Source organism: Megalops cyprinoides, chromosome 2 (genome assembly GCF_013368585.1).
Source record: "Megalops cyprinoides isolate fMegCyp1 chromosome 2, fMegCyp1.pri, whole genome shotgun sequence".
Lineage (NCBI taxonomy): Eukaryota > Metazoa > Chordata > Actinopteri > Elopiformes > Megalopidae > Megalops > Megalops cyprinoides.
The window spans coordinates 18946882-18974658 of NC_050584.1; the positions used below are offsets into that span (position 1 = coordinate 18946882).

Genomic DNA, 27777 nt, shown 5'->3' on the forward strand with positions numbered 1-27777 from the left:
TAATTTTATTTGCATAATAACACACCGGCCTGGCTCTTCAAATAGTTAAGTCTCTGGAGACATTCATTTCATGTCTGTTAAGCCTGTTAACTGTACTTACAGCGTTTACAGAAACCTCCATCTCCGTGAATGTGCCATTCTGCATTAGCAACTGATTATGAATTGATGAATGTATAAACACGGAGTCACCATCGCAACTATTTATTTTCTTTGAGGACACATTCAAACTGATCTACTCCCCCCCCCCCCACACACACACACACACACACACACACACGCACGCACGCACGCACGCATACACACACACACACATTTCATGAAATGCTAGTTCCATAACATCCGCACAGACCATAATTTTTTACTTAACAGAGGCTTTTTCAACAATGCAAAAAGAAGTATGCTCTTTGCCAAAGATGGCAAGTATACTTGCTTAAAGCCATGAGGTGAAACATTCCTCACTATTTGGACTCAGGCACACAGCTTAAGGTAAGAGCCACATGGCCTTAATTGTAAATACGAAGCTCTTATAACACTGGCAACAGCATGGGAAACAGTAGAGTCACAGATGTGACGAAAGTTTATTATTATTATTATTTTTATCCCCCCCACCACTGCCACACACCCACACAGCACACATATACATACACACATGCCATAGTCTGTTTCTTCAGCAGCAGAATTGTATTTTGAGCATCACCCCAGAGTATTTGGCTTCTGTGATGAGTGTGTGTTTAGAGATGGATTTTTCTTTTAAATGTGACAATAAGCAGTCAATGATTATTCATCAAAAATCATTCAAAAAAGTCTAACAAATGCATCCACTTGCCAGTGACCTCGTCTTGCAATACATTTAGTGATTCTGAAAGTAACAAAACAGGAACTATGCACACAGCCTGAGTTGACACACCAGCACAGAGAATAACAGAGGTTATGGTGACATCAGTTTTCCGCATATATGAACTGTCATCATAAGCACACAGTGAGCCACTCTCTGGGTTCCACCCAAAGCGTGGCATTGTAACTCCCTTGATTAAGGTGATCATTGACCTTTTGGTATCCACTGATTCTAGTAGTCTTGACATGGTTATTTTGCTTACATAACTGTGATACAGTCAGTCATGATATTTCACTGAACAGACTGTGTTGTCTTGGTGTCACAAGACTGTTAATTGGTTTCAGTCTCACCTGAGTAACAGGAAACAGTTGATTCCCTTGTATCTAACCTGAGAGGTGGCATTCAAAGAGTTCCTCACGGCACTGTGTTTGGAGCTTCACTCTTCACCATGTTGCTTAACATGTTCCTTAACATGTTGCTTAACATGTTCCTTAACATGTTCCTGCTATGCCATATTGCATGCCTTTTTGAATTTAGCTTCCACTTCTGCATGGATGACATGCTGATTTGTCAGCACAAAATTACTCACCAACTTGATGGTAAGTCTGAGGTCATTATTACTGCATCCAGCTTAGAGCTAAGTGAAGTCAGTGATTTTGATTTGAAATCATGATTATATGGCTTCCCCCTTTCTAATGATCAAACATTTTTGAATCATTTTTGATTGTTTTTTACACTTTCAATATAATTTTGAACAACAACACAGAATAACATAATGGAAAGATATTTTTACACAAGAGAGGTAAAACCAGACATAGGCCCTCTCTTGCACGGCATGATGCCGAGAAGCTTCATGTCTTTGTGTCCATAGATTTCTACATTACTGTGATGCCACAATTCTGACCCATGCAAAGTATTGGACTCACATTACATCCATTTTAAATGGCCTTCACTGGCTATCAGTCAAAGCTAGAACTTATAGCTACTACTGATAAAGTATTCTTGCTAACTTGGAAACTGATGAATGGCCTTGCACTTTCCTATCTTTTTTTTGACCTCCTGCATCCATACCAATGATTATGGTCATCTTTGCATCCCACAACCAAGCCTCTATGGCAATGCTAAAGCAGTGTTACCCCTTGGCTCTAAAACTAACTCCCAGCTGTAGCCCATTACTCAGAATCAGTCGACATTCCAAAAACTCAACTCACTTTTGCAATTTGGCTTGTACTCAATTCCTTATTCTATAATACACTGTATGCTCTTTTTCGGCCTTCTTGTTGTACTTGTTTCAACTTGTTTTGATTTTTTTTTTTATTTTTCGTTAACCTTTTGTTTTCTTAGCCACTTCCCCAGACCTGACATCTTTGGCCATTTTATTATATCTGGATTTCATTTGATTGCTTTGTTGTTTTCAGTTGCTGTTCTTGTCCACTAATGTTTGTTAAGTGCTTGGTGTTCACTTTCATGCTCATGTATTGTTTCTTGTTGGTATTTTTACTCGTACACAGCATCTTTTAGTTCTTGATAAACACTCTATAAATTAAATTAAATAATATGGATTATTACAATGACAATTACAATGATATACACATCGATATTAGTTATTTCTCTGCAATGCATTTTCCATATTGAAAATATATCGATTAGTACATTGGAAAATCCCTGCAGATCTTTACAGTTAGATGGTTGTAACAATGTTCATAGTGTTCTTTTGTATGAAAAAAGAAAGATATTCTGCACATGAATGATTTGACTTCCTCTTTTTCATTAATTAGCCATGGAAATATTCAGTGTGATGAGTTGTGAACCTTGAAACCTGAGCACAGAAAATAAGATCATTTCAACATGTTTTGAATTGTCTTTTTAAAGGCAAACGGTTTGTTTGGTTAATGTAAGGAAGACTGGCAAAAAACATCTTAAAAGATTTGTGTTTTTAAAAAAACAGAAATAAAAAATAATCCAAATATCATGTTTTTTGTTGTTGATAGAAATATAATTGGAGCTGACTGCAGTAGATAGAATCTTAAGGAAAAAAAAGGTTTTCAATGTACAAAAATAATGCCAAATTACTAATATGATATGAGTAATATGTACTCATATTGAGATACTCCTTCAGTGTATAAACACCCTCCAAAATAGGCCATTAAAATATCATGCCATTAAAATATCATGATACCTACTTGGGCTATATTACTTCACACTAGCTGGAGAAATACTATTTCTAAGCAACGTTCGCCAGTGTTTTTGAAACAGCAACTGCTATTGTCCCAGAGGCTCCAAAATAGTAATGATTGGTTTGTATGAAAAGCTGTTTCCCAGTTTTGTACAAATAAATTCGCTTTAAAGCTGCCATTGTAAATTGTTTTATGGACTGAGGGCTTTAGGTCATTTAGGTTTTATCTGTAGGAAACTCTGGAAAGGACCTAACTTGTGATGCTGTACAGATAAGGAGTGTGCATTGCTGTTTGCTGTATGGCAAAGAGAAAATTGACTTTGATATTTCGTTTGCACCCTGTGTGGATATGTGGCCTATAATGGTAAACCTTGCAATGAAGGAACAGATCCTCCACAGTATGCCACAGGTCTGTTGGATGATCTACAGACAGCCAAACTGAAAACCCTTTGCAGAGCTGCATTAGGATCTGCTTGACAAAACCACTGGCAGAAATGTGTTTGTAAAATACTGCTAATTTATTGCTCACTCTTCTGTGTAGTTATATCCTTTGCATATATGGATAAAAATTAGTATTAGTAGAATGTGCCCTTAGTATTACATGCCTGTCCAATCAAAATGCACTGTAAACCAATTATAAAGGATGACAACAGACAACAAGAGACAAACGATAATTGAATGCAAAATTTGGTGTGCAGTACTCTTAGAGTAAAAACGACACAAGGTGAGAGTGGTAAGAGAACAAATGTAACAGGACATCCCTGCTATTCTGATATAATCATTAGACAGAGGATTATGCAAATGAGGCCCCCCCTTGCTTTCAGGTCAGATAGCATTTCAGAAAAATGCAGTCATGTTTATTCTCTTCCTGGTAAGCCCATGTTTCCTGGAGCAGTCGCAGGCAATAACCTCCACTGCCGGAGCGTATACCGTGAAGCCCCAGGACACCGGGAGTGAGACCTGAAACTGTCTAAACTCTCTCTAAAGGAGAAGCGTGGGAATTCCCAACAACTACAGAAGACGGCTCACATCAGTGGCTGTCAGTGGTTCACTTTCCACATGTGCCACACAATGGCAATAAGGCAACTCTGGATTCCAAAAGGACACACCTCTCATGATAAAATACAGCCCTGAACAGATGGAGACCTCAGATCATCACCGTATGTGACTCACAGCATGTGTGAGATAATGAGGACCATTCATATTTCACTTTTACTGCGTATGTTGAGGATGGGTGATTTAAATACATCAGCAACTTTACTGCAGACGTCTATGTCATTTCAGAACTCCCAGCCTCTGCCAAGCAAGAATGTGTGGCATGTATGCAAGGAGCACAATATTTAGTTTTTAGTGTGCAAATAAACAGGAAGACAAACCATAAACACAAGGGGGGCATTTCCTGCTCAATGTTTGATGTTTTGGGAGTACCCAACACAAATGGTAATTAACATTATCTCCAAATCTCTTGATCATTTATCTCAAGTAAGGTTATTGGCCACTCTACATTTCAGCACAAAGTAGCGCATGCGGCAGTAAGACATGCTTTAAAAGGTTATCATAAGGAAGTTGATAATTCATAAAATTGTTTTAATTTTCTTCAGTGTAGCAACTTGTAATACAGGCACCCCGCTTCACACAGGCCTTGTCAACATAATGTACCCCAAAATACACAGCTGAAAACAAACCCCTGAGACAGAAGCTTTATTCAAAAAACAGAAAGCAAAGCGTTCGACTCTGACATATGAGTGTTGAGAAGGAGCCATCCTGCAACATCAGAGAGCCTGAAACCCCAGGTCCTTCCATGTAAACCACAGTAATGTTCCCATAACATTTACCCTCCCTGTGCAATTCCAGTTCCTTGTTTCAGTACTCTGTGTTTTCTTTATATAACCTGCTGCAAAAGTAGTCAATGTCTTAGTCTGTCTCTGTGTAATGCTAGCAGTATGAAAACCTGCTTATTGCCAGTGACCTAGATGTAGACAAGAAAAAAATAGCACAGGGCACCTACTTCCTCCTGGTTGCAAAGCTGCATTCTGATCTGTTGTAGTTATAAATTATGCCTGTTGAAGCCATTGCCAGTTCCTGCAATCACATTTAGCTTTTCCTAATGCATTAACTCATTGTTCTTTGCAGCATACACTTAAACACGGAGTAAAAGAGTTGCACATATTTGAATCATATAGGCAGAAGTGAAAACACAGGGGAAGAATGGTAACAGTGCTTTCCCTTTATCCATTTTTTTACACAGATTAGCACACAGTTACAACAGGCTTTCTTACACCTGTTTTGAAAGCATATAAAACAAAACATAACGCACAAGAGAATGTGCTGTCACCGAATGTGTTTTTGTGGCAGACAATGATTTCTCCAGTCAGTTGAGAGTTGAGGTAATTTGCTTTGCTCGCTTTCTGCGTGTGAACTGCCAGTGAGATCACACATCTATACGGCCCCAAGTACAGTGGGCCTGCTGGGTGTTTATGGCGGTAGGAGACAGAGCTGTGGTTTCCAAGGGCATGACCACATCAGTAAGTTCTCGAGGCTCACGTTGGTCTAAGACTTACAATGCCACCCTGAGCTCGCACCTAATTTATATATTGTAATAGATTACAGCAACGCACCACAAGTTATTAATTTAAAGATGAGTACGCTGAGTATTACAGGACATAGAAGACCATTAAGAGAACAGGTTACATTACATTCATTTATCAGATGCTGTTATCCAGAGCAACTTCCAGCACAAAAAAAAAAACAAAAAACAGAAGTGAATCCATTCAGCTTGGACCAGGAGCAGTGTCAGACCAGGCAAACAACACTTCCAGACCAGTGGGTGTGAGCATAATACCATTCAACATTCACCCTACCACAAGCTAACCTGACTAGAAAGCCTAGAAACTAAGGGAAGCCAAGTGCACACACTACCATACATCACAGTCACTAGATCACAGACTCCTTAAAACATAATGAGCAAAAAATGACCTTAAAGTTTGTCTTTATATATATTCCATCTTGTATTACCTGAACAACTAATTATAATCGATTATCCATTTCCATTACAAGTTCAATTCTTTGCAGAACAATGTTCAATCAGATAAATGGCGTGATGTTTTTCAGTACCTAGTAATGAATTATAGCACACTCTTGTGGCAAAAGGATAGGAGTTAGGAGGATAAGCTTAGGTAAGAATCACTCTTATCGTACCTGAAATTTAAACTTGAATAATACAAACACAATTGACAGTCATAATGAGGGTTGGGGGCAGTGGTTATATAATAATTCAATGCTTTTTAAATACCAAACATCAACTTTTAATGGAAATAAAACACTGAAAAAAATTCAAAATGTAGGTTGTAATATTAATGTAATGGCTTTCATCACAGCAGATGAAAGGTATCTTATACATAAAGGATGGAAAAGCATAAGTAAACATTAATAGTTAAGAAGTTTGTAGTTCCTATTTCAATACAAATAGCTATAGGGATGGAAATCTGATGTAAGCAACATTCATCATCTTATAAACAATAAATCCTAGGACATTCAGCAGACAAAACTCAATAAAAGAATAAGAATGTTGCCATGGGGGACACTGATTTTGACACATGGAAAGGCAAAAAGAATAGCTAACGAAATGAGGGTGTTCTTTCTCATCCCAGATCAAAAGAGAAAAGAAGAGCAATATTTGGGTGAATACAGTTGGAAAAGAAAACACTTCCCTAAAGTGTACATAAAATCTGTCCATATGAGACATGGTCAGAACAAAAACAAATGTACAGCACTTTGCTATTTAATAAAATATATTGTTAAAAAAGAAAATAAACAAAAAAAAATTTATGAATGTTCATGTTTATTCAATAGCTGCCCAGATAACGATATGGTTTCTAATTAAACTTCAATTAAAATAAAACTTCTCCTCAAGATAAACATTTGTCTTTAAATTTAACCGAAGAAACACACCAAACCGTCCCTCACACTGGAATTTTGGAAGGATAAAATCCAACAACACATGTGTTTTGTATCAGCTGAAAAATCAAGCCTCAATGGCCAGAGGATTCACAGCTAAAGGCGGATAATAGCAATATTGCATGAGCTGTTATGTATGAAAAGGGATTGTTTCCTTATTTTAACACCTGGAGAAACAGAAGTGTGCTGTAACGTCTCCTTAAAGAAGAGGCTCAACCTGGTATTAATGTGATCATGTATGTGTGAGTAATAGCTGGGAAATTTTTTCTAAGAAGTCTGCATGGCGAAGTGGAATAAAACCTCTCCAACACATACTACAACTCAATGGTGCAGAAACATAAACTAAAAATCTGAGTGATTCCCTTTGTTTTCCTAAGTTAAACAGTTCTGTGCATAAACAATTTATATAAATCTTGAAAATGCTACACAAACATGTGTGACATAAGTATGTATCTGGCAGTATCTGGCAGTATTGGTACGTTCTAACAAGAATGGCTATTGGTCATGCATTTGAGGCATTTGAGGCTTCTGAAGTGTGAATGGTAGGAGAAATTTATTGGCAGTTCTGCCAGCAGGGGGCAGCTGGCTCAAGAGCGTGCTGAGTTTGCAGTGTGCCTAACACAAGCTCATTTAAAATCTTATTCCATCACTCAGCTATCTCAACAACAATGCCACAGACCTCTCAACAGCGCTGCTATGGTGTATAGTTTCTTTTCAAGGACCAGATCAACCTCCGAGTTACTCATCTCATTTAAATAATGGTAGTGTCCCACCTATACAGAAAGGGCTTGTGACATTCCTAGTTTAATGTAGCTTTAACAAAAACGTTAAAACCATGTGTGAAGCGGACACAATATGGAGTTATGGTAGTTTCCATAAAACAATATAATTAATCACTGCCTACATTACATACTCACAGAAAAGTAGTTGTGTGTGCAGATTGTTAAAAGATTTGATTGTAATCCTGAGAAAGAAATGAAAAGATGGCTGTGGCTTATCTCATCTCTACTGCACAGCGCAGTAGGAGCATGTACACTCAAACAGTTCACCACGTAACTAGGCAACAAGCACCTTTTTCCTCTTTCAAGTTCTAAATAAAAGGCAATGCCTGTGCTCTCTTAATCAATAACACTTGCTCTCTCTTCACAAGAGACAAAACAAATGCCATTAGGGCCAAAGATTTACAACCTAGTTTTAAGTCATTTACTTTACCATTATTCTTTTTGTTGAGTCCAGCATTTGAATGCACAAACAGAAACGCGTAAAAAAAAAAACCCCACTGTGCTCCAGACACTTGTTGTCACTGTTGCTCAAATTTACTGGGGATTTTTTGTCTTTTTACAGAAATAGCTGAACATGCTTGAATACACTGCACATCAGCAAAAATGAACCGAGAGCAGCGTTTGTCTCCATCATCTGCTGACGGCTGAGTTTCACATAATAAAATAATGCTGGCTTTAAAAGGGGGAGCTGCTGACAAACCTAACGACTCTCTGAATCAGGGACGCTTCACGGACTGCGCATTTTTTCTCTCCCCCCTCCTCCGTCCAGACTCGTACCGTCTGCTTTTGAATCCTTTTCAATCTTCTCGCCTGTCCGATTTTTTTTCGCGGGCTGTGAAGAGGAGACACCTGCTGGAGCGTCCCGTGGGAGGCCCCTTCCGGTCACCAGACACTTTCCCAGGTGAAACTGGAGCGTGTCGCACGCGGCGGCTTTGATTGATCGATGCGGGGCCCTCCGGTCAGATTTCCCCCAACCTGCAGAGAAAGCCCAGATTCTGCATGAGGAGGATGTCCCCACTAATGACTTGAGGGCAGAGCAGAGGAGGCAAGGCGGCCCTCAGAGCCCGATTAGACCCCAGTTACACACCCGTCATTAGGGTGTTTGTGGCTATACTGTAAATATGTGCACAAACATTTGAGAAAAATCTCAGCTTAATGAGATCATCAGGTCATCAAATTGAAGCTTTTAGTATGCAGGACTGTTGTGAGAAAAACGCAAGACAAAATTACTGTTTACTCTATAAATGCAGCACATTTTTCCTTATCATGCATTACAACAGCAAACTGTCCAAAACTAAAACCCAAAAGTCAGTCCCTAGGTTCCATGTGTGCAGGACCGCAGTATGTTTATGTTTGATTCGCAACATAACCCTTTTAGAATATCTCAGTGGCGGTTTTCTGGACCTGTTGAAATAAATAATCAGTTCTGATGCTGATCATTTTCAAACAGAATTTTAAATACATTGAATTATGATTCTATAGAGACACAAAACCCCACACCATTCTATTGATAGCATAACCTTTAGAGTGCCAACTTTTTTTTAACTAGACAGTTCCTTTAATCATCAACTAGTTCTTAGGAAGTCATAGGTCAAAAAAATACTTGACATCCTAAAAGTACATTCATCACACCAGACCTTGAAAGTGAAGGATGATCGCATTAAAGCTGAATCAAAGGTTGCTGCGTAATGTTGAATCTAAAATAGGAGAAATTACTTCAAAATGAATATATTGCAAATTTTATGAAGGTTAGACAGTTTCCTCAAGCAGAAGATTTTATGGTTTTATAATGGCACAGAAAATTTACTTCACAATGGTCTATAATGACTGATAAAAATTCTGACAAACACACACACACATACACACACACACACACACACACCCAGAGCTGTGAAAACTATTTCAGTGCTGGAGAAGGGGGAGCTGCTCCTAGGAGGATAGAGAGAAAAGCTCTCGTGACACAAAGACTTGTGTTCTTCTGCTGGGAGCTGACTGTCAGTTAGTAGGAAGTATGAGGCGCACTGTACTAACGTCAGCGCTTTTCCCCTGAAGGAATCTCTCTTCTCCAGCTCGTGCTCCACGGACCTGTATAAGCATAAAAAGAGCTTTCTCATCCTCTACCCTCTGACAACAACATGAAGGCAGTCAAATTTTTTTTAAAAGAGAAGTTTAGTCAGAATCAGCTTTATCCTGGACCACAAAAAACAACTTGTTTTCTCTTTTCATTGACCTGACATTTTTATGGTCCATTTGCCATGTGCGGCGCTGCTGTCAGTGTCAGAATTAAATGTTCTTACTATTGTTGAACCTTGAGAGAGAAGGCAACACTTTACCATACAGCACTTTTGTCCAGCAGAGGTCATCATCTTAATAATCAATCTGGTGCACGGCTACATTTGTTAAAGGAATTTAGTCATATCATGCCGCTAACTTCACTTAATGAGTATCCATAACCACACCTAGACACAGCTCTGGAGTCCTGGGACATGTTTTCCCATTGATACTGTGGAAGCAATATTGTCCCTTGCAAGAACTTAACGGATTTGCTAATAGAAATCCAGGTATCTTCCTGTCATCCCAGTATCTGTGGCAGCATCTTTCTGTTTTAAGACATTTTGAATCTGGAATTATAATGTGAGAATGGACACTCCTATTTGAAAAATAGCTCATCAACAAAAAATGATACTTGACCTGGTATTTGTGCATTGTGTTGATTACCATATTCTGCTGGGGGTTTGATGCACCACACTAAAATCTGCCTGTTTCTTCAAAGACTGTGGGTGACCAGATTTTTTTTTTTGCAATTGTCTGTTGATGCTAAACTGTTCTTGCTCCAGCTGAGATCCATTTTGTTAGTTCCCAAGGAGAGATCGATATCATAGTGCTTGTGTCTGCTAGCTTTGTCTAATCACAGAAGGAGTTAGATACAGGCTCTTCAATAATTTCTGAATCCAGTTAAATCCAGTTCTTCATTTAACACTGAATTTCAGTTACTCCATCTACAGTCCATTTACAGGAATGGAGATTAATTGGTGGCTATGGTCAGCAAGAAAGAATCAATAATAAAGCATTTGACCTGCAAGGATCCAACTTCTTTTTGATAAACATAAATGTAAGAATTTATTTGTTGTTGCACTGTCTTCTTACAGGCAACTGGCTTTCAGCATAACAACCTGGTGGAGTAAAGTCATATTACTTACAACTGGTAATGACAAAAGACAAAAGACACAACTGAGAGCTTACTGAACTCTTGCATGACTAAACAACCAGATGATTTACATACCATAGCAGCAGCAAAGACAACCAAACAGAGGTCATTATTAAAATTCTGTATTATAATTGGCCTTTCATTTCATCCTACCTTGCTGTTGGTTTACTGTAAAATTGCTCTGTGGGATGGACTGGAATTTATCAAAACGACGGATCAATTGAGAAAGGAAGTGTAGTTTGTGAGTGTGTGTTCATGTGTGTGTGTCTGTGTGTGTGTGTGCATTCCAGCCTGGAGCTGACAGAGGCCTTGTTACTGCAGTCTCCTGGCTGTGTTCCCACTCCTCCCTGAGTTAGACATGAGGCAGACTTTCCAGACAAGACCCCCTGTGGGGAAACGAGGGCAGCGATACCAAAGCCTTCCACCTGACACACATTGCAGGGCCGAGTTCCGTACAGCACGGTCGCGTGCGCTCACATGGCTAGGACTCGCCTATCTCAACAACGCAGACCAGAGGGAGCATTGCGACATCATTTCATGGGGCTGGGAGCAAGGTGTCTGTTTGTGTTTATTCAGGGTGTCAGGTTATCTCAGAATAATGTCGCTATTGTAACAACCACAATGCTGCAGCTGGGATATGCAAGGTCGGTTTTTCCTAAGATGGAAATGACAAGTCAGAGCTGTGATGAAAATTATCGAAGACCATGCAACCGCATATGTATGTGTGTGTGTGTATTTGCACAATGCATTTCTTTAGCAGTCCCCTATCATATCATAACATGCTGTAAAAACTCTGCCATCAAAACACTGCTGTTACACATTTGCTTAGGGACAGTTGGTATTTAAGCGAACTGTTTTTAAGAAAATAGTTAAGAAAAATGATGGCAATTCTCTGTTGTGTCTTTTAGTGCTAATAAGAGAGAGGGAAACAAGACACATATGTTTTTATCAATTCCCAGCTGTGAAAACGAGAGTTGCGGATCTCAGCTGTTCACCATAATTACTGGTTACCAGCAACAAATTCCTGGTTCTGTAATGCACACATCATCAAAGGAGCTGGTGAGCTAATAATACCGCCCTTATGTTTCACATAATAATACCCATGGTGTAATTAGTTAACTAAACATATGTCACCATTAGCAGGCTACTGTCAGTGTCATTTCAGATGTTTGAATTTAAAATAGCTACTTACTTTACGATAAAAATGATAAGCTTCTTACAGTAGTTAGCTAACTAGCTGCTGAGGAATAACCACTGCAAGATCGCTGGGTGGCTAGCCCAGTCTTTCCTTACATGTAGCCAGTAACTTTGCCAAAACCGTGTTTCCTTTCACACAATATTATCAGCGTGGACAGAAAAATGAAAAATTTTCAAATGAAACATTGCACAAAACTAAGGTAGATGCTTCAGGCTACACATTTTTTAAAAAACAAAATCTATGGCATTCATACATTGTGGTCAATGGTGAACAAAACTGAATTTTGTTCCAGTATGAACGCTACGTGTTTCTATGAACCTTAATAGGATGCAACTGGGAAAAATAATGAAGTGACTGACCTGTATCAGCAGACACACAGCAGTTATACACAATACTGTGAAGCCAGCACTCAATACTTCAGTACCACACAATTAGCCTGAATTTCATTACCCAAGGTTTTACAGTATATTTACCTTCACTGGACTGAATGTAAAATGGCATTTTTCAAAAAAAAAAAAAAAAAAGGCAGTCTGCTTTCAAACAAGTAGATGTTCAAAAAATAAAACTGAGCCACACTGGGGAAGGTTTAGCCTAGACGCACCATTATTTCTCTTCTCTCTGTGTACAGAAGAGGTGTTTGTTTCAGTTCTGGACTGGCTCTGACACACCTCAGAGCTTCCATGCCCCATCCTTTTGTGATACAGGCCAAAGACTTGTTTGAAGATCAGAAAGCTTCCCAGTACAAAAGGGAAAAGTGCAGGAATTCAAAAAAAAAAAACTTGCTCTGATTTTTTCAAAACCTTAAAATCTTGTTTGTCATCAGATTGTACTTGCTTTCTGGCATGTTGTCTTGCATCTTAAACCTTTGCAGGCCACTTGTCACTCTCTCATATTATGTCATCACAGCTGCAGCAGGTATGGAAAGCATCATGTAATATTGGAATCCCCTCCAAAGTATAAGTAACAGGCAAATCAATCAATTGATAAATAACCCATACAAAATGTTTTAAACAGTGTTCAATGCCATACAGAACATCTGAGCATTCAAATTGTCAACACTTTGGTAAGCTGTTGAGCTTTTCTAAGCCTCGCAATTAATACACATGCAGTGGGATTAGTCTGTGTCTTCCTTCAGTTTAGATTGGCCCAGCTTGACAAATTGACACATTCTGTCAGGGATCCACTGAACTCAAACAGCAATTTTACATCCTAACATTTTACATACAAAAATCTCCTACTCAATGTCTCACAGAGTTTGATTCCATATAGTGTGGCAGAGTAACCGGTTTAATGAGAAAGTCATACATCACACATTGTCCTATCTTAAAGAATAACTTTTGGGTTTCAGTTAGATTACAGCTTTGACCCACTTAGTGACACAAACATAGTGACAGTATTGTTTCACTAAAAAAGATGTTTGATGGTACCAGATGTGCTATTTTAGATCATCAGATGGACAGGTGGTGAGGTCATTTTTTTGTTTTCTTTGATAAGAAGATGCAATTCTTTTTACCATCTGTTGTAAAATGTGGCATACAGTAAACTGAAAGCTTGTTCTACAGGAAACATTTTTTAAACATGATCCCCTTGAGCACAGCACAAACAACTAGCATTTGTTGCAAAGAATGCATGTGTTATATAAGTACATATGCATGTACATATGTGAATTCTTATCTTACTATTTTAATCTTCTTCAGTACATTCATTTGATCTCTAGAATGTAGTAGTTTGCTTATACAGAGCCATCACATGTCACTTTCATTCTAAATCAAATAGATTACAGATACAAATATGTAAAACTGTATCTAGGTATGTCAGAAAAGTCTGCAGCAAAAGAAAGAAAGAAATGATACCTTCAAAGTGACATTCACACCCCCTGGCTGCCTCTCTCTGTCTCTCAAACTCATAAATACAAATTTGTGTGGCCTTCTTAAAGTCACAGTAATGTCACTTTAAAACCTCACACTCACTATGGTGCCTGCATTAAAGTTTATAAAACCAGCACTAGATTTATTGGGAATATCAGAAACTTGAAGTTTCAGAGACAAAAAATCTGAATTGATCACCTTGCAGATAAAATGTTATGAAAGTGTTATTCACTTTGGCCAACAAAAAAACGGCCTCATGCATGCACAACCACTTTAGAAGAAATGGCCTCCTTTGCTGAACTTCATTCTCAACCTCCAGAACCCTGTGGCATGTATTATTTACTCTACAGCAATATTTAACCAGAATGAAATATCACAACCCTTTCTGTCCATTTAAGCAGGCCCTTGAGGAGAGCAGTTTTAATGACAACTCTGCATATTTTACTGTATAAATAACATTTTTAGGTATTTATCATTCAATTTTTTTCAGTCCCCTAAAACCACATTTTGTCCCTATATTCAAAGCAAAATTGCTTTTTCACCAGATCCGGGGCAGTGGAATATAATGCTGAAAATATACAGTTAGAAAGAAAACAAAACAGGAGCAAAACCTCCAGTTTCAATGAACTTCTTAAAGACTTTTAACTTTCTATATTTTTTAATCATAAAACTGTTAACAAGGAGCTGTGCTGTAAGGCAAATTAACTTTTTCATTATTTTATTATTATTATTATATAAAATTGTTAAAAGTTAGGTTTTGCCACAATAAATGTTTTCATGCACCATGTTGTAGTTGTTATGTTGTAGCGGAAGGGATACAGAAGTAAAGAGAGCTGTTAATGAAGCATGCTTTTGTGAAAACATTAAGTACCGTAAAAGCTATAATGATTGAGGAAGAATTGAAAGATGACATCAAGTGACATCTCAAACACTGCCGCACCATTAATTCCTTCTGACATTCAAAAGTAACAACAGCTTGTTCACATTTTATCTATAGCAAGCTTGACTGTATTTTGTCTCCTTCATGTAGATGGTCTGTGTTTAATGTTCATTCATACTGCTGGCACAGCTGCAGTGTGTCCAGTCAGTGACCTGGCTGACAACACACAGCTCTGTTTAATCAACACAAAATCTGGAGCAGGGAGATACTGACCCTCTGGCTCAGTGCAGCTGCTGACAGGGGGGACAGGCTTCAGCAATTACCTCCATCACAAAGACTATTACCATGGAAATGGGGGGACGTCCTGGAGGTCACAGTCACTCTGACCCTCTCCCTAACATGCCGTTGGAGTCCTTGAGCGGGCAGGTCCTGGCAACCATGATCTGATCCAAGCTAATGCCTACCCAGTAAAATACGGACACATCGCCATGCTGGGGTTAATTTAACTCTACCCACTCTCCAGCAGGAGAACTGCGGGACACCTTGTCCCTGAGACACAGCAATGACACTCTCCCCAGCAGGAGCAGTAATGGGTGTGGAGGGCTGTCCCAACTCACACTTCCTGCCTGGATGGCCCAGGTAGCTATTGGTGGGCTACTGGAGAATTGATTACAGACAAAAATAATCAACTCCATGTTCTGAAAATACAGTACGTTACTTTGACAGTAGATTTCTATCTTGTAAATCGGTGAAGTAAGCATCGCATACCCCAGTACACAAAATTGCAACACAGTAATCAGATGGATCATGTGTCTATATGAATAAATAAATATGCAAATAGTTTATGGAAAGATGTCCTCCTGCCTTAAATTCATTACAGTGAATGCTCCATTCCACATCTGAAAATAGCTTAGGTACAGCAGAAAGAATACACTCTTATGGAAGTATAGTTATAGTTATAGTTATGTTCCCATTAGCTGATCAAATAGGTGTGCAGACTTGCGACTGCTCTCTGGAATTTTTTTTAATGGTCAAATAGTTGTACTTCCCAGGATCATAATGATATATTACAAAGATGAGGGGAAACTAGGCCATTAATGGTTAAAGTGACCATGCTGTAAGACAGTAAAATTCACTGGCAACATGACACCATCAATACAATTTAGAAATGTACCAGATGAAGTCTGGTCTGAATCAACTGATGGAACTTATTTTAAGGAAAACCGTCTCCCTGATTTTGAAAGTTGAATGTAATTGAAAAATTGAATGAATGAATGACACACAGCAACAGACACAGAAAAGACCCATTGCAATGTCAGACAAATCTAAATAACCTAAGATCTTGAATGATGAAACTTTCAGATAACATTTATGAGGGTTAACCCTCAACTGATGTTGCTACAGTGACGCTTCTTCTACTTAAAAATTTTAAGATGAACAGAAGTATGCGGCATACTATTTCACATATTTTCAATAAATCAATACACAAATGCAAAGTACCAAATTTTAAATCATAGTTAACTGACACTTAACAGACTTACTTTATTTTACCCACAATGCATGTGATTAAGTTCGAAAAAGAACAGTTTCTCTATACAAATAGTTGTAAAACCGTACCTCACTACCTGACTTCTGGATCTGAATAACCAAGCAACACTGATTCTTTTTGTGGTTGTATAACCATGAGGTAAAAGTCAGTTCTTTATCAAAGAGAGTAAATGGCTACCTCAGTACTTAGCTGCATGCATAGACTTCACTTCTGTTGTTGTGAAGCTGTTTGTTCCATCTTTGTTATGAAAGCCAGAATTTGTCATGCACAGTAAACTGTTGGGTCCGGAGTCTGGCACAAAAACAGTGCCCACCCATGTCATTTCCATAACTGAAAGAAGTTTGAGTAAATGCTTTGTGTAATTACTCTCAGGGTAAAAATAACCATGCATATGGTTGTCCAGGTAGTGAGTTTCACACCAACGCATTTGGTAATCTGATATGAAGATTATTTTTCTCAGATAAAAAAAAGTACATTTTAGAAGCCCTGCACCACGATAGCTAACTGTTCTCACCATCACCATCGTCATCATCATCATTATCAGTAGCAGCACCAGCATAGCTCTAAAAATTTACCATTAAGTTAGTACAGCGTTATGTGTGAACCACATAAATTGGTGGACAACAGTAGCCAACCACATGCGTGGGACCTACAAGGCTAGTCATCGGTGTATCACTTTGAACAACATGATCTACACAGGTAAAGAAAGTTGGATGACAGTTATTCATATTTTGATTCATTGTTTCTAAGAGTCATTACCTCGTTCTCCGTAGATCATGCAGGTAATACCTTATATCATTCAACATGAAATTTTAAAAATGGCTACACGAGTGATTTTAGCTGGCTTGGTATCTACATACCCCACTTTTAAGTTGATCAGTAGTGTAAGAGAGCTGAACCTAAATGAATGATTTAGCTAGCTAGTTAGTGTAAGTTACTGGTTTAGCCAGCAAACTAACTGAATTGTGTGCCAGTCGGGTACCAGTAATATTATTCAAACTATCTAGTTAACTACCTTATATATATACACCGGCGAGCTAGTCACTGGTGGCAGTTACTGCAGGGTAATGATAGCATGAGTAGAATAGCGCCGTCCAGATGACAGGGGATGACAGGGAAACTGTAAGACTAGCTGATAAGACTGTGCTGAGCAGTTAACGTTAGCCACATGCTGACACGTAGCTAACACTGGCAGTCGTGTCATGTAATTGTGTTAGTAAGATAAACATTCTGAATGTTAAAATATACTATGGATTATGTTGTGAACTATATAGCCAATGGTAGCTAGCTAGCTAACATAGCTAATTCACAGAAATGGGTTGGATTATGCTTGGCTGCAACCTGAGGTTTTGGTCTAATTCACTAACCTGCGCCGCAATAGCTGCTTAGCGAAGTAAGCTTATACCGTTATCTACCTAGCCAGCGAGCGGTTTTATGATTTCAACGGTACGCATGCGAAATAGCGTCATCGGGTGTTAGCTACCTAGCCTAGCGCTGAGCTTTAATTAGCAAGCGAGCTAGGTAACCTTAGCTACAAATCCAAAAGGTTTTATACCTCCCCTTCGGGCTGTGAAACGCTTTCACACACCATCATGGAAGGAATTGGATTATCAACGTTCCCTTTTTGTGTCACAGTCTTTGTAAACCGGTCGGACTAGGAAGACAATACACGACAGGAAAATCAGGGTTCCCGATACTGTATCATAGAGACGGGATGGATGTCGAGTTCACTGAGGTTTGGCTTCACCTGTCGATAAATCAAAATAGTAATTCGGTAGCTTCTATTATTAGGTACAATGTCGTGATCCCGGTGTAACCAGCCTGGCAGCAAGCCATTGAAACTTTTTTTTCTATCTCGTCTTATTTAGCTACAAGGTCAATTTGTTAGCTAGCAAGCTATCAATTCGTCAGAACACAGTTAATACTAGCTGACCAGCTATTAGCTAGCTGGTTAGCCGTTTGTTTTTCTCTGCGTTTGCTCTGGCACATTTTTGACCTTTTGCTTTACTTTTTCAATATGTGGTACTAGGCACCTGCTATGCTGTGGCGCTAGCTAGCCAGGTAATATAGCTTGTACATGCATGCACTTGCATGAATAGCTGGCTGTCTAACGTTAGCTGTATTGTCTTACAAACTAGGCATAGCTGGCTTGCAAAGTGACAAACATTATGTGAAAGTTACGATTGTAAATATTAGCCATTCGATGTGACATTACTGAGAGCTTTAACACATCAGTTTATATTCTGTTGTTGACTAGCTAAACAACTTAGCTTGCTATAAATTGCTGGAGAGTAGCTAGTCCAGTTATTCTGACAGTCGAGGCAGCTAACATTAGCTAAATTAATTATGCTGGCTGAATCTGGTGAGTTAAGTAACGTCAGATAGCATCTGCCTATAGGCGACTTAATAGATAGTTAATATACATTAGATCGCTATGTAGCTAGAGAGCTAAATGTCTGTCATCGAAATAATTTTGCTTTAGCTAGGAATTTACCATGGCTAGTTAGCTATCAATGCAATGTCAGTTACTTAATCAGTCAAAGCAAAAAGTAAGAGTTTATATTGTAGAGCTAATTGGAATTTAATCTTGCTTTGTGCTGCACGCTTCACAATGCCCCAGTAGTTTCGTGTTTGTTGGCTAAAAATTAACCAGTGAGAGGTGGAAACTGATGTACTTTGCATTTTTGGGGGGATTTTGAAGTAACGTTTCCTTTGAGACTTAAATGCTGACAAGGACAGCCGCACTTTCAGTTAACGCTTTGTAGGTTACTAACTGGTTGTGTTAAAAGTTTTAACAAGGGGCATCTTCTTAAATTATAGGTCTGGTCACTGTCAGAAGCAGTCCTGGTACAACTTTGATGTCTTTCTTTGGGAGAAGCTAGCAGTGTGACAGGATGCCTCATGGGAATGAGTCCTGCATGAAGGGACATGAAACGGCCAGCTATTTCACCTGCTTAATTCACCTGTGGGAGGAGTGGGCTGGACTTGGATGTCTGGAAGATTACCTCAGCTACCTTGATTACCTGGTTTGGGTTTTCACCCCCTTGGCCATTGTGTTCATTCTACCCTTCTTCATCCTGTTGTTTCTCTACCTCTCCATCCTCTTCCTCCATGTCTACAAGCGTAAGAATGAACTGAAGGTGGCTTATTCCAACAACCTCTGGGACTGCGCAAGAAAGACACTAGCTACCCTGTGGGATGGTCATGCAACCATATGGCATGGTAATTCCTGTTTGTTGCTGTAGTTTTGAGATCACATATTTCAGGGACTTTATCTTAAATGTATATTTCTTTGTCTGTTTACTGACAAACTTGTAAATCAAGGTCAAAACATAGAGTAGCACCCGCAGCAATAGTTTAGCATAATACTCTATGTTCATACTGTGTGGAAGGATCAGATGGATAGATAGGTGAGCCCTAGCCTTATGAAACAAACAAACAATTTAAAATATGGCCATAAGGCAGAATAAAACACTGTGGACCTATACACTTTCTAGCAGAGGAAATGTATTCTGTGTAAACTGCAGAGGTTATGGAAATGAAATATGTTGTTTATAGATTAAGAAGCATATATTTTTTTAAAATCTTAGGCTAATTGATGAGTGGTTGCATTATTCAAGCCATTTCAAGCGTGTACTGGTGTGTGTGCAGGTAGACTTAGATTAGTTTACTTTTCTATGCCTTCAGTATTCCTTGGAGCAGTATAGTCTCTGGGTTTTACAAGTCATTTTTGAATGAACTGTAAAAGTCCAAAGAGGCTTTCCTGTAGAGCCATGTCTTTCTGTACTTGCATGCCACATCTGAAACATGGCTCTGCAATAATAACCCTGACATTATGGTTTCAGTGTGCCATTGAGTTTTAACATGGGGTTAGTTCAAGACCCATGAAAAGATTCATGAAAGCATTTGTGTAACTTGAAATGGTATTCAGCTGATGTAATCCTGAGGTAATGACATGGAGGGTAGTGAGGAACAATTCAGTTTTGGATCCATTTGAAATGGTATATCATGGGTGTATTAGCTGTATTTTAATCTATTGCTGAATTGTAGTGAAATACATAAGGTAAGATTGGTTTTGGCTGAGTAAGCCCTCAGTGCTTCCTGACAGAGTCCCTTAGCTTTGTCTGTGTGCAGTTTAGTCTATATCAATGTTCATAAATAGGCTGACGTTCTTTATGGTCACAACTTGCACAGAATGGAGACAAGACAATGAATATCAGTCCTTTTAGATTAGATATCTTGGTGAAAGACCTCTCTGACTGTTAAATAATCTACATGTCCTGGATGCTCTTTGGGTTGATGCGTGGCAGTGAAGGCTATGATATACGTAAAAGTGAAAGTTCATTGTATGGAGGACTGCTGACCAAGCACTTACCAGACACAAGGTCATTCTGAACTGGAGTTTTTCATGAGGCAGTAAGTACAGCAGATAGTCTTAGTCATTCCACATTGATAATGCAATACTTGTGTAGGTTGTTAGCATGGAAGTTTCTGATAGCATTCAGTATTTTTCTCACACATTTTTGGGCAGTCACCATATATTTAATTAATCTATATTCCATTGCATGCTTTCTTCCTCTAGTGTACAAAATGCATTTGTGTAGCGTGTATGTGTGTGTATGGGTGTATCTGTCTGTCAGTGGTTCACAGATGGTCCCCAGCTTTCAGTCTTGTATTCTTTAAGTGACCATACCTTAGATTTTCGTTGTTGGACAATATCAAGTTGTCTTTTAAGATTTTCAGTGACTTTTTTTGTACTTTCACACTCCTCCTGAATATGTGGATGTGTACGTATACAAGTGTAGCTCTCAACCAGTCACTATTTTTATGACACACTGCTTGCCTGGAATCCTTGTTATGAGCGGAATCCCATTGTCCCACAGATGCAATGTTCTTAGTGGGGGTTATGTTCCTGAACATGGGCTAGAAATCAAATTTTTCACACAAAGGAAAGGCAGGAGATATATGGGATTTGGTCAAATTTAGCAGTCAATTTTTAGCAAACTTTTATCACATACTTCGTGTGAGGCTTCAAGAATGATAGGACGTGGAGAAGGGCAAGACCTAAATTACGTTCTGTGGATGAACAGGTGTTTATTTCTGAGCAAGTGTGACAGCAAATAAACTCAATGAAGGACACAAATAAATCTCTTTTAGCTCCCTCTCGTAAGTTCACAGAATGAAAACAAGCTAAAATAAGAGACAACACAACAAGGTGAAACAAAGACCCAAAAAATAACTTTTTTCTCACTCCACAGGCTGGGAAAAATAATTAATGGTGGTATTTTTATATATTTCATTAACACGGATCATTGTAAAATGGATTGTTGTGAAACTGCCTGTGTGTGTATGTGCTTTACACACTGTCATGACATAGCTAATTCCATTTTCAAAAGCTGAAGTAGCGTCTACCCCAAAGCCGTCAAGATGAGCATGAGCTTGTCTACCTTGTTACCTCTTCAGATTTCAGAACAGTTGAGCTCTTTATGTTGGCCATTTTATGAGAAAATTGAAATTTTCAGCTAACATTATAATGGCACTGTCACTAATGTGCCATTTTGCTGAGCGCAGACATAAAGAACCTTTACTAATTTGTGGTGTCTAAATGCTTGGCTTTTCAAATGCACTCTGCTGAATGTGACTCCCAATGTGGTGTCAAAGTACATTTAGACGGTTCAGTTTCAGCCTCATTGCCTTTGAAATTTGCTGTTTTACACATGGCTGATGCTCTGCTTAGCAGCGCACCACAAGCTGGAGGCATCTGGCAGAGATCTGATTCTCTTCCTCCCCTCTCTCGACAGGTTATGAAATACACGGCTTGGAGAAGATACCAGACAAAGGCCCGGCACTTATTGTTTATTATCATGGAGCTATTCCCATAGATTATTATTACTTTCTAGCCAATGTCATCATTCAGAAGGGGAGGACGTGCCACTCTGTTGCTGACCACATACTCTTCAAGATGCCAGGTACATAATTTTGTATGTTGACAATGTGCAGTGAAATTGTTATAATGTTTGTGACCTGAAGAGAATGATATCTTAAAGATCTGAGAAGAGATTTTGTGGGAAAAGGGCCATCTGTTAGATTTTGTATCTCCTGTAAATTAATATTAGTGTAATGAGGTATGAGGTAGGATTAGTCTAACACGCAGTGAAATCAGAATACACCTTGAACCGGAGGTCGGTCACCATGCTCTGCACCCCATCACCTTTATTGTTATGTTTGTCCCTGTGTGAGTTGACTGTTTATATCAAAGTTATCATGTGTAATTGACCCCCTCCCCTGTGTTTAATTAAAAACTACTTCACCATAATGTTATGTATGTCTGTCTCTTCATTTGCACTGTATACTGGCTAAATAATTTCCATTGTAGTTGTTGTTGGGTGACATCTACAGTTTCAGTGATGCGTGAAGGTCAGCCGTAAGTTTTGGAGCCCACAAAAGGGGTCATTCTAAACATGTACAGTATGTTCCCTATCTTACTATTTTCAGGGGCAGTGTGCAGCTGTTGGTGTGACTTTATATCAGAGTGTTGGATCCTTGGTTTCCCCCAGCAGAGTAGTCTGAGAGCCATTGGTTGTGAACAGCTGAGTTGCACTCTGGAGTCTCTGGGGCATTGCCAAGTAGAGTCACACTCCCGGCTGTGTGACAGTCTGCTCAGGCGTGCCTAGCCCGGGGTGCGGTGGCACATCGCTGCACGCCGCGACACACATCCACTTGGAAATGTACATGTCTGAAATGGATTTGAGGGACTGGAGATGTCCCTGGACCACTTAGTAGGATCTAGTGGACATCTAATACGAGGTTGCCGGTCACGTCCGGTTCTCTGGGTGCAGCGCACCAGGGGTACAGTGCACCTTGGAATAAAGCAGTAAATACTAAAGAAAACACATATTCTGAGTCTTGCTATTGTTAAACAATGATGCAAATTGGAGTAATGTGCTTAGAGTTGCCTGCTGTGGGAATAATATGTTTGGGTTTGGTGCCTTTGTTATGAAACTGCATGGAGTAGAACTGGCCTTTCACCCAGAGAATGGCAGGTTTGCATCCTGGGATTGGAATCCAGCTGTACCCTTGAACAGGGCACTGAACCAGATTTTCTTTAGCCATTATTCAAGCTGTATATATGGATGGCACTTAAATTATGTTCAGTGCAGTCACCCTGGATAAGGAATGTTTAAGAGGTTCTTCTGTAACAGTAATAAAAAAAAGTTTTTAACAGTGCGTCCTGATTGCTGACCTGGCAGGGTTCAAGCTGTTGCTGGAGGTGTTCAGCGTGATGCATGGGCCCCAGGAGGAGTGTGTGAAGGCCTTGAGAAATGGACATCTCCTGGGCATCTCTCCAGGAGGAGTGCGGGAGGCCCTGTTCAGTGACGAGACCTACCCGCTGCTGTGGGGCAAGCGCAAGGGCTTTGCTCAAGTGGCTATTGATTCCAAAGTGGTGAGTGGATTAGCAGTTTCAAACAGAGGTGCCACGATATTCACTAATGTATGTACTGAAATTGAAGTCGTTTTGAAATCTGGAAAAAATATATAAAATATACTTTTTTTTTCATTCCAGCCCATAATTCCTATGTTTACACAAAATGTCCGGGAAGGATTTCGATCTCTTGGAACCTTAAGTAAGTTAAGCACAAAATTATGTGTATGTTTTCAGCAAACATGTTGTAAAGTGAATGATGTGGCAGTTACACAAATGTAATATATTTAAATATTCCTCAGATGAATATCAGTTCTTTAGATGTGGTACTAATATTAGGGCTTGATCTGAATGTGATTTTTTTCCGTTTATTTTTATTAGGGTTTTTCAGATGGGTGTATGAGAGGTTTCGATTGCCAATTGCACCGGTGTATGGCGGTTTTCCTGTGAAGTTTCGCACTTACTTGGGTGATCCGATTCCATATGATCCTAATGTAACTGCAACCGAATTAGCAGAAAAGGTATTTTCACATGTTTTCAATTACATTCATTGCTCTTTCCCTTGTCAAGTTCAAAAGCCTTTGGATTGTGCAAAATTAGGGAGGTCGTGTTAAGGGGTAGATTTTCAAAGCAGTGGCTTATTTGTCTGGACATAAATGAACTTGAATTTGTGCAGTTCAGGCAGATGCCGTAATCATGCAAGTAGCTATTATTGGAAGTGCAGTTCTAAGCTCTCGTGCCAAATTTCAACTAATATGTGGTTGGTAAATGTTTCATTGCCATATGTAAAGGGTGTAAGCAGATATGCTGTTGCATACATGCAAGGTTAAGTTTTCCTGGACTTTCCTGGACCTTTTTGTTTGCTGATCGAGTACTTTTTCCAATCCAGACTTAGCTCAGTTGTAGCAGTTTTATTCCCCTCTGTGCAGCCAGTTTAGTGCAAACACAAGCTGTACAGCTCAGCTTGCATTAAAGGCAAGCACCTTAACTACTGATCTGCTTGGCAGCCCAAAAAATTGATTGTTGATCTATTGGAATGTTTGTGCAGGCAAATGCTGTAGTTAAATGTAATGTTTAGCTTGCAGCCATCCTTTAAGTACCTGTCATCACTATGAGCCCTTTTCTCTCACATGCCTTCCAAATGTCCTGTGCTGTTCAGCATTTTAACCATTCATTTACCAGTTTAACCATGTACAAATAATTACAATGTATTAAACTATGTAAAGAACTGTGGGAGATTTACAGACTGTTAGAATTTTGCTAATGCATATCAGGAAAAGTGGGGAGAAACTCGATCCCCCAGTTTACAGAGTGCACCCAATGATACAGAGGTCAGGTGATGGAAGTCACATGTCATAAACTGACTTAATCCTGTTATGGAAATACCAGGACTTAAGTTTATAAACCGCTCTTTTCAATTTCAGGCACAGCAAGCTGTTCAGTCTCTCATTGATAGACACCAAAAAATACCTGGAAATGTTCTTCGGGCCCTTTTAGAGAGATTTCACGGAAGAAGCAAAGAAGAATAAGATTTTTTTTTTCCCCCTTTTTATGGTGAAGCCTCACACAGTTTAAATCTTCTTTTACTATGTTAAATGGGCAAAGTGATAGTATTATCAGAAGTATAGTATTATCAAAACAATATTTTTGCTGTTGTCCAGATTCAAGCTGTTGTCCAGTGGTTTTTTTTACTTGTGTTTTCACACAAAAGGTTCCAAATAAGAGAGACTGCACTCATGCTGTATTTGTCACTGAACTTCATATCATTTGTAGTGGAGTGAAGATTAAATTAAAGTGAAGTGTATGTGAATACATATATATATATATATATATATATATGTGTGTATATTTGACTGTCTATGCTTCCTAAATTATGTATTGTTAATGAATAAAAATTTTTAAATGTACTGACACTTTTACTTGTTCAGAAGGAAGCCATGTGAAGGGTGGATGACTGTAGGGGATAAGCATATCCTAACATCTGTGGTGTGCAGCAGATTTGTACTGTATTACAGGTATACCTCCTAGACAAAACCAGCACATCATAAGGCTTTTACTAGTGTTTCTAGGATGACTGGGCTAGAGGTCGAATTTGTTACCCTCCGGTTAGGGCGGACACTATCCAAAAGCTTCTGAACCAGTTGAGATTGACACTGCCAAAGCCTTTTAAGGTTGTCAGTTTAATATCCACTGCCGTAGAATATCATCTGCATGTGTTCGACATTTTGAAGGAAACAAGTGTATGTTATTAAATTATCTTTTGTAGTAAGGAAGAGGGCAGAGGAGAAGAATCAGACCCACCAACACATTAGCAACCAAAAGAATGAATCTTTTCTTGCATGCCCTTTTTAAACATCTACAGTCTCTTCAGGACTTACAGGGACATATACAATAATTCTGCAGCACTTTTACAACAGATCTGGTGTGCTGTCCAATGGAGATACAATCTCTTTTGGCAGATTATTTTACTTTGTGGTTATTTGTCCCAAAGTGCTGAGTATGTTTCAATATGTGAAGTGTCCAAATATGATAGAGAAATTGAGTTTCTTTGTACTCTGAAGATTTCTCCTTTATTCAGGTTCCCTCAGCATGACCACAGCATGCCAGTGCCTTTCAGAGTCTGTCCCAAATAGTTATGTACTCTAGAGGATCTGAAAAGAGATGGTGAAATGTGTCCAGACTGTTGTTAAGTATAATGGAGTATCTGTTGTAACATACTGTGGATTTTTGTTGGCTATTTGAGTTTTACCGGGAAAGAACTGGCTGTGTAACAGTGGCTTTGTAGGAATGCCCTCAGTCTAAAAGTCTTGAAATAAGCCTGTTCTTCTCCTCCTCCCATCTTGTTTTCTCCTGAGCACAAATAAACCAAACGGAGCAGGGGACCGTTTGGGTGTCTGGGAGCCTCACAGATCACTTTAAAATGTTATGGATGTAGAGTCTAACTGAAATTTATTTTAAAGGTCTTTGAATTATGTTCTTAATCTTGTACAATAAGCTGTTTGCACATTGATTTTTGCACTTGATTCTTGTACTTGTTTTGAAAATTCCTGATTCTCTGTAATTTGAGTGTAAATGTCAGTTTTAAGATTTTTTTTATCTTTTAATCTGATGTTACTCTAAATCAATGGCTTGAAAACACTTAACTAATTCAGAAATGCATACACCCTGACAAAAAAAAACAGAAAACTTTAAACAGGATTTTTTAATCATCATTGTGAATCAGTCAAGTAAATTACACCCTTCTAATCTGAATTGTTCCAATCAGCTGGTTGGTAGTAGCTGGCTTCTAATGTAGTTCATTGACACCCATGTCCTGTTCATCCGTGTCTGTTTGGATCATTCTCAGCTCTGAAGAAGCACAGCCAGTGAAATAAGAAAGGTGGCAGTGCACGTGAAGGGTTTGTGTTGACAAGTAATTATGTGCTTCTGGTTCACCAGTAATATAAACATTAAATTCTCAAACAATAAATTAAGATATCTGTCAACATATGTGTGTAAAAAATATGTTGAATGTCCTGGTATACAGGTTTTTATATACAGTCTGTGAGTTTGGGATACCATTGATAATTTTTTGAGATGTACATGTACAAATTCATGGCAGTATGTCTGTGTAGTGTGATAAATACTATGTTTGTGTGAAATGTTTACTTTTCTGCTGTACTCAGAAACGTGTCTCTCATGAATGCCTCTTTCATATGGGTCTGGCAGCAGCTATGAACAAAAGCCTGATCATGTTTGCTTTGAAACACACTCACACACAGTACATGAACAAATAGACAAATGTTAAAGTAATGTTATAGGAAATTTTCTGGGCCACGCTAAGGCAAGGACAGTGGGTATGTGTTAGTTCATGGAGAGCGTTGATCTAAGATCGAGGAATGAGGGATCATTCCTCAAAAGT

At 38.9% G+C, this 27777-nt stretch overlaps 1 protein-coding gene across 3 annotated transcripts; it reads left to right on the top strand.

Moving 5' to 3' along the window:
- The first annotated feature begins 17912 nt into the window (after positions 1-17912).
- On the top strand, positions 17913-25593 carry LOC118773203 (transmembrane protein 68-like). 3 transcript variants are annotated; one of them, XM_036522036.1, is made up of 8 exons: positions 17913-18188; positions 18483-18514; positions 19274-19675; positions 22255-22422; positions 23704-23897; positions 24018-24078; positions 24258-24397; positions 25301-25590. In XM_036522036.1, the coding sequence occupies exons 3-8, from the start codon at positions 19348-19350 to the stop codon at positions 25403-25405; spliced, it is 996 nt and encodes a 331-aa protein (XP_036377929.1). In that variant the 5' UTR covers positions 17913-18188; positions 18483-18514; positions 19274-19347; the 3' UTR covers positions 25406-25590. The 3 variants fall into 3 exon arrangements, with proteins under 3 accessions (XP_036377929.1, XP_036377931.1, XP_036377930.1); XM_036522038.1 differs by lacking the exon at positions 18483-18514 and having other exon boundaries at positions 19576-19675; positions 25301-25593; XM_036522037.1 differs by lacking the exon at positions 17913-18188 and having other exon boundaries at positions 18197-18514.
- Positions 25594-27777: the final 2184 nt, after the last annotated feature.